This window comes from Ascaphus truei, chromosome 1, assembly GCF_040206685.1.
Source record: "Ascaphus truei isolate aAscTru1 chromosome 1, aAscTru1.hap1, whole genome shotgun sequence".
Classification (NCBI taxonomy): Eukaryota; Metazoa; Chordata; class Amphibia; order Anura; family Ascaphidae; genus Ascaphus; species Ascaphus truei.
The window spans coordinates 506,690,568-506,699,156 of NC_134483.1; the positions used below are offsets into that span (position 1 = coordinate 506,690,568).

At 41.8% G+C, this 8,589-nt stretch overlaps 1 protein-coding gene across 2 annotated transcripts in view; it reads left to right on the plus strand.

The window, feature by feature from the left end:
• Positions 1-3,279, plus strand: part of SH3TC1 (SH3 domain and tetratricopeptide repeats 1) — a 67,937-nt gene extending 64,658 nt beyond the window's left edge. For both annotated transcript variants that reach the window (XM_075569948.1, XM_075569957.1), the window contains one exon: positions 1,234-3,279. In XM_075569948.1, coding sequence (XP_075426063.1) covers positions 1,234-1,491 — 258 coding nt within the window. In that variant the 3' untranslated portion in view covers positions 1,492-3,279. The remainder of the gene's footprint in view (positions 1-1,233) is intronic.
• Positions 3,280-8,589: the final 5,310 nt, after the last annotated feature.

Genomic DNA, 8,589 nt, shown 5'->3' on the forward strand with positions numbered 1-8,589 from the left:
TTAGTAATACTTTATAGGGAGAAAATAAATCCTGTTAAGAAGTGTGCATTGTAAATAGAGATAACAAATGACTGTTAATTGTATTGTATTGGAGTAAGTTACTGTGTCCAGTGATACGCACACGCACACGCACACACACGCACACACACGCACACACACACACACACTATAACTGTTACTGATTCACTAAAATAGCCAGCACAGTCAGAGCTGTGCCTTGCAAACCTAAATTTGGCTTCCAGACAATTTCCAAAAGTTGACATCTCTTCATACATTAAATTGCACAGATACAGTCGATCAAAATCATAGACTTTTCATGCATTTTACTAGGATTCATCATTATGCTGTAGCATTTAATGTAAATTGACTGCATGGAACTTTATAAAAGCTATACCAGCCAAGGAAAGAAGGTGTGTGTTTCAAAGTGGAAATATTGTTTTCTAACAACATATTAACATGGCTGAAAAATGTGTCATCACTTTTACTATTATTATGATTATTATTATTATATTTTATTGCATGGCACCATTTTCTGTAGCGCAGTACAATGTGGGAGGGTTGAATAGCATGTGTAAGTTTCATAGCAAGGGTTCGGCTATCAGCAACAAGAGAGTATGGAATAAGTCTCCTTGAAAGTGTATATTTAAGGAACTTTTAAACGTATGCATGGTTGGGGGAAGTCTGATTGTGCGTGGTAGAGAATTTCAGAATTGTGGTGCAGCACAGGAAAAGTCTTGGAGGTGGGAGTGAGAGGAAGTAATAAGGGAGGTGGGGGGCGTCCTGAGCAGACCATAGACTGCATGTGGGAGGGTACATGGAAAATAGGTCAGAGAGGTACGGAGGAGCGGTGGTATGCATAGCTTTGTAGGTGAGCCCAAGTGTCTTAAATTTGACTATATATGGTATAGGTAGCCAGTGTAGTGACTTGCATAATTTTTGGGGACCAACATTAAGGTTTTTCTTCACGTGCACATTTACAGGAGATAATTGTGAGGTTTTGATCGCTCTGTAGACTATTATTTAATCTATGAAGACCCTTAATGTTGGTCTTTTAAGAGGTATCACAGCCTACAAGAAATCTACATTTCTCCAGTTACTACAACAAGTCGCCGGTAAAGCGATACTCTCGGTTCTCTGTAAACATCATTAGGCTGTTGTCATTATAACTACATGCACCTATCACAGGCGTATGAAATCCAATGTTGTAAATATAAGTTCCCGCTTGTATTTCAGGATCCGTTCGACGCTGCCGGATACTACCACCTCGCACTCGCAGCTGCGATGGATTTGGGCAACAAAAAGTCTCAGTTAAAGATTTACACACGACTTGCCATAATCTACCATAATTACCTTGTTGATCGCGAAAAGTCTCTCTTCTTTTATCAAAAAGCCAGGACCTTTGCAGCAGAGCTTAATGTGCGGAGAATAAACTTATCTCCAGGCCAGTGTTACCAGGCCACAGTATGGACTTCTTTCAAAACAACTGTGTAAAAATGACCAAATGACTGTAACACTTAAAAACACTTTAGACGGCAGTACAGCTGTATTCCTCATTAGCTGTCATATTGGAAAAATGAACTATACAGATGCAGCCACGTGGTTGTTTGCATAGTCCTTCCGTATTCCTTGCAGGCGCCTCCCGCACATTCAGTGGTTGCTCGCGTTTGGCACGTGATGTGACAGTGGGGTGACAATGGCATTTTATCGTTGTTTGCAATACCAGCCAGAATTGCTAGTAGGCGCTAGTGTGCTATTGTGTCGTCAAAATCTAAATGCAATGTAACCCGTCCCTTATTCCCGTTCATTTTCGTACGATCGGATATCACATAGTGTCATGCTGTATGTAATGGTATTGAAATGAAATGTAAAATGCAAAAGCTTGTGAAGACTAAAAAGTAGTTTAAAATAAGAAATATTTTTATTTAATAACTTTAGGCTTTCTGAATAATGCAATAATATCAATGTCTTTGCTCTTCTTCCAAATGTACAACGTTCTAATTTCTTCTTCGGCCTGGCTGGCCCTTGGACATCTTGGCCAGTAAAGAGAGAATATTCAATATTAATAATCGCACATAAATACAGTAGTGTACTGCACACGCGTGTCCACAACATTGACAGGCCCAAATGGTGCAAAATTGGACCACAGCAGCTTTATACATTGACGCAAAGTTATGCAGACATTTGATACATGTCCTCCCTGGCCCTGTGCATGGAACGGCAGATTCAATGTAATGAATGCATATGCCTGTAACACAATGTAAATGTTATTTGTCTTTATATTGTGCCCATGATCATTCGGAAAGTTGGCAGGAACATCTATGGTCATGTTTACTAAGCATTCTGCTGTCATAAGGCACCTCGTGGAGCTTGAAGACACCTTAGAGTCCATTGACTTGAATAGGCTGAGCGATGTCTCCCTGCTCTAGAAGGTTTTATGACAGATGACTATTTTGGAAATATGGCCCATGATCTCTGAACAAATTTGGCCTACATTTACTAAGCGGTGCTATTTCCAGTGCTGGAAGACATCCTATGACCGATTCACTTGAGTGTGCCTTTTTACTCGGGGGCACGCCTTCCAGGGGGGGCGGGAGATTTGTCTGGGGGGCGAGTGGCGGTGGCAGAGGTCCTGCGCTCTTCCCCCAGGCATTTAAATTAAATGCCGGGGGGATCGCGTGAGGCCTCTGCAACTTACTTACCGGGATTCTGAAGAGCTGCAGGGACGCATTGCCATGGCAACGCGGCATCTAATGACGCCGCAGTGCCATGCGGAGTGACGTCACACGTCCATCTCCATGGCAACGGGGTGACATGGTATCACGTCACGTGACCCCGCGGCGTCATTTGACGCTGCCGAGCAAGGTGATAGGGGCACAAGAGCAAGGGGGAGCAGGCAGGGGGCGCAGCTAAAAAAGTTTGCGCTCCCCTGTCTTATGGAATAGCACTGTTTAGTATCGATATGCTGTAATCTTCAAACATTTTCTTATTTTAAAAAAAGCACTTTACCTGAAAAATCCATCATTTGTTTATATATTTAGCGTGATAATCTCATGTGCATCCAACATAGAGTACTGATATTCTTGGCAACCAATAATTTACAATGTAAATAAAATATCATCAACCAAATTAATGGATTGTGAAAAAATGACCTGTCTTACTGACTGTAATAGTAGAAATGTGCAAAACTGTACTGCGCACTTCATATATAATTCTTGTGGTAATAACTCCATTTTGGCTGATGTAAAAGTGAATTTCAATAATAAAACAAATTGAAGCATGGCTTTTGAAAATCCATGATTTTCTGTTTTTCTAAGATATCAAAAAAATATATATATTTGGAGGAAACGGTGTGATGGTTAGAGATGGGATTAATCCAAGGACATTTTCGCAAATGTGCACAGAATTCACCTGCTTTGCTGCCATTGAAACACTGGACCCAATATCGATTGTCAGCTATGGCATTGGAAGGGTTATTGCAAAAGGCCAAGAATGGCCTAACTCATTCATATGATGGACATTGCTAATTAAGTAAAAACAAAACTGTCGCAAGAAACAAAGTCAGGTTCTATATATAGATGGGGGGGGGGAATACTCCCTTTTTGTAGATGTTTTGCCAGTTTTTGCTATATTTTTTGTATTATTTTTTGCTGGCCATGAAACAGGAAACACACTTCTTGAATTGTAATATCCCTGCGTAAATTGTAAAGATTGCAATTACCTGAAATGGCAATTGTTCTGTGGTTTTGTTTCTTCTTTCTTTCTTTCTTTATTTATTATTTATTTATAAAATATTTTACCAGGAAGTAATACATTGAGAGTTACTTCTCGTTTTCAAGTATGTCCTGGGCACAGAGTTATGACAAATAATACATGGTTACAAATACAGTTACATAAATGAGCAGGGTATACATTATATACAAGACATTGCGTGCACAGTTAAAGATAATATATATTATGGGCGTATGAAACAGTTACAGACCAGATTAAAATGTGTGACAGCCTTAGATTTGAAAGAACTTAAACTGGTGGTGGATGTGAGAGTCTCTGGTAGGTTGTTCCAGTTTTGGGGTGCATGGTAAGAGAAGGAGGAACGTCTGGATACTTTGTTGAGCCTTGGGACCATGAACAGTCTTTTGGAGTCTGATCTCAGATGATAGGTGCTGCATGGGGTAGGGGTGAGGAGCTTGTTCAGGTAGCTGGGTAGCTTGCCCATAAAGAATTTGAAGGCAAGACAGTAAAGGTGAACTTTGCGCCTAGACTCGAGTGATGACCAATCTAGTTCTTTGAGCGTTTCGCAGTGATGTGTGTTATAGTTGCATTGGAGAACAAAACGACAAATTGAATTGTAGAGGGTGTCAAGTTTGCTAATGTGGGTTTGAGGTGCAGAGCCATATACTATGTCTCCATAGTCAATAATTGGCATTAGCATCTGCTGTGCGATACGCTTTCTGACCAGGAGACTTAGGGAGAATTTGTTCCTGTAAAGTACCCCTAGTTTGGCATAGGTCTTGGTTGTCAGGGTATCAATGTGCATCCCGAATGTCAAACCATATGCCCAGATATTTAAAACTAGTGACATGGGTTAGGGTGGTGTTAGTGTTGGTTCTAATCTGGAGCTCAGTCACTGGAAGCTTTAAAAATTTAGTCTTGGTCCCAAATACCATTGTTACAGTCTTGTCAGTGTTTAAAAACAGTTTGTTGTGGGAAATCCAGTTTTCGAGTCTCAAAAAGTCAGACTGAAGTATGTGTTGAAGGTCAGAGAGGCTATGGCTGTGTGCATATAGGATTGTGTCATCTGCATACATGTGTATTGAGGCTTCCTGACAAGCTGTGGGAAGATCATTGATGAAAACTGAGAAGAGTAGGGGCCCCAGAACAGAGCCTTGCGGGACACCACAGGTGATATCCAGGGGGTTGGAGTTAGAGCCTGAGATGGACACATGTTGGGTTCTACCTGATAGGTAGGACTGAAACCAGTTTAAAGCATGCTTCCCTATTCCAGAGCTCTGGAGTTTGTTAAGCAGGATAGCATGATCAACAGTATCAAAAGCCTTTGCAAAATCTTTGAAATCATAGTTGGTATAAAACTATTCCATCTACACCTATGAAACTTTGCTTTCATTTGGCAAATCAGGGGACTTCCCTTACTTCTGGCATATAAATTAAAGAAAATCTTAATTCAAATAAAATCCGCAAGAAGGATACTTCCATTCAGTTAAGGCCATTGGTATTGATGGTATCGAATGCCGGAAGTAATCCCATGGGGGAAGGAAAAAAAAGATGGAGGCTGAATCGCTCAAAATAAAAAAAAATTTTATTGGATCGTCAGCAGCATACTGAAAAACAAAGAACAGCGGAGAAACCGCTAATGCGTTTCGCGCATACGGGCGTGTTGTCAAAGAGTGTTTTGATGGTATCAACTACCGCACGAGGTAAGTATGAGCTTTTAGACAGAGAATAAGGCCCTCAGAAACTATGAATATTGTTTTTATCTACTTAAAGAATTTGGGGTGTTCTCTGGAACTGATCACACTACTTTTAGCCCGGGGACCCCCTGAGATACTTAACATTTTAGTTTCTGATAACTTCCTAAATTTTCAAAGATGGCACCCGCTGTCATCCAACAGGAAGCTGTAACATATGAACAACATGCACAATGGGCTATGTTCACTAACTGGTGTCATGCCTTAAGACAGGGGTGTGCAAACTTTTCAGTCTGCGCCCCCCTACCTGCTCTCCCTATCCTGCTCATGCCCCCTCCTTACCTTGTCTTCGGCGTCACAAATGATGCTGCGGGGTCACGCGATGTCACGTGACCCCGCAGGGTAATTTGACGCCGCGTTGCCATGGCGATGCGTTGCCGAAGACAAGGTAAGGGAAATTGCAGAGGCCTCACGCGACACCCTGGCATTTAATTTAAATGCCTTGGGGAAGAGTGGGCGGGCCTCTGCAAGCGCCGCACCCTCCCTGGAAATCTTGCACCCCCCTGGGTGCCGCGGCCCCCAGTTTCCGCACCCCTGCCATAAGACACCATCTCAACCACATCTAATGGCCCATTCACTTTGATAATATTTTGTTGCTGTTGATAACTGCGTGGTTGTACTGAATATGAAAGTCACATCAGTCCTGTACTTGAAAGTAACAATATTCACAATTAACTGGGAACAACAGTGTGGAGATGTTACCCTCTAACCTAAAACTGTAATTTCTGGAAATTACAATATATATATATATATATATATATATAGATATATATATATATATATATATATATATATAGATATATATATATATATTTATATATATATATATATATATATCTTATAATATATTATTGAAAGCACTGTATGCCTGCCTGGATGTCCGGTGGCCTGTCACTCCGCCTCAGGCCATGCCCGCCCCCGCACCATGCCCGCCCCCGCACACCTGTCATTGGTCGGCCATGCACGCCCCCCGCACCATGCCCGCCCCCGCACATCTGTCATTGGTCTGCGGCCAACAACACTGCCACACTGTGACAACCCTCACTGAGCTACACCACTGACACACTCTCCCACCCCTCACTGAGCTTTGGGAATCGCAGCACCTAACCCCCACTGCTCTGAGACATTTGCACCATTTTTGGGACCACGCTTCACAACTCTCAACAGAGAAAACCCTGACCACCTGCTACCAATCAGAATCAGGTACAGACTCTTTCCTCCATACATATTTATTTCACCACTGCAAACATACACCGCACGATCACATCCACACACTGCCTCTTCAAAAAACCCCACCCACCCACCCACCCAAACACCATTAATCCCCCCACCCACCCAAACACCATTAATCCCCCCACCCACCCACCCACCCACCCAAACACCATTAATCCCCCCACCCACCCACCCAAACACCATTAATCCCACCACCCACCCACCCAAACACCATTAATCCCCCAAAACACCCACCCACCCAAACACCCAAACACCATTAATCCCAAACACCATTAATCCCCCCACCCACCCAAACACCATTAATCCCCCCAAACACCATTAACATACACTTAACAAAATTCCCCTCATATACATGTGCTTTCTACTGTTTTTCTTTTACAAATACAATTTTAAAATATATTACATAACATTCACATAACATTACAAGTTTACAATACAACATTTACACATACTTATTCACGGTTCACATCCCGGGCAACGCCGGGTCTCTCAGCTAGTATATATATATAAGAAATCATATGTAACAAGAAGTGCATTTTTTTTGTGTGTGTTTTTTTTACTAAATGGTCATGTGATAAATCTTTTGGCCACAAGATGGGACTGTGGTTTTATTTTAATTTTATTCATGGTGAACCTAGGATTATTAATTGACAATATAGTTTATTTGTAAAGCGCCAACATATTCTGCAGCACATTAGGGAGATGTAAATTACATAAACAAAAAACGACAAGCAAGCACAAACAGATACGAAAGGTAATGAGGGCCCTTCTCGTGAGAGTTTATAATCTATATACTAACATCTAGTAGAAATATACAGGTAATGGGGAAAAAAACAATAGTCGTGTTTCAGTAACAAAAGATTATATAAAATGTAAAAAATAAATATATATATATAAAAAAATAAATATATATATATATATATATATATATATATATAGATGTATAGAGCAAAGAACAGTAGGCACTCCGTCAGGTCAGTCAATTGGGTGGGTGCAGATCCTATATAATGAAATAGGCAATACGATACCGTGTTGACGAATATCAAAGGCAGCGCTCCAATGGTTGGTCAAAAAATATATTGTAATCAACAAGACATCATTCCAACGTTTCGGTCCGCGTCTTGTTGATTACAATATATTTTTTGACCAACCATTGGAGTGCTGCCTTTGATATTCGTCAACACGGTATCGTTTTGCCTATATATATATATAGACCATACGATACCGGTTGCAACACGACATCAAGGGACAGCACGCAGGTAAGTAGATCATACATTTTCTATATTTGATAGACAACACAAAAACATATATATGTAAGGATTCTGCTCCAGGGTTTGGCTGGAACTCATCCTTACAGAGCTATTCAGTTTCCAGACAAGCCCTCCCTAAACCTGCAATCAGGTAGCACCTGCGCTTGCAATCACTGCAGCCTGCATGCCTCCTATGCAGCTCTGTCTCATTGGCTGTCTGTTCTATTTAACTCCTGCCCCTCCCCCCAGGAAGTCGCTGAGCATAAACCAAGTTCTCCTTGGATGTAACGGTGTTTGCCACTAACGCCTCTGTCTTAGCCTTACTGTTTTGTTCGTGCTGAAGCGCTGGAGTCCCCAGCACTAAGTTTCGTTGTTCCTGTTGAATGTCTGCATATTCCTCATGCAGAGGCCTGCATCACTGTTCCTGAGGCCTGTCTGCATTTCTCCCTTGCAGAGGCCTTCATTATGGGCCGCTCACGCACTTCACGCAGAGGCCATTCCTACGCAGAAGCTTCTACGCTGAAGCGATACGCACCTGTCTTCCTGTTGCCGAACCCCAGCTTGGATATCGTTAACATTGCCTTCTCCAACCCTGACCCTGGCTTGTCTATGGATTACCTGCC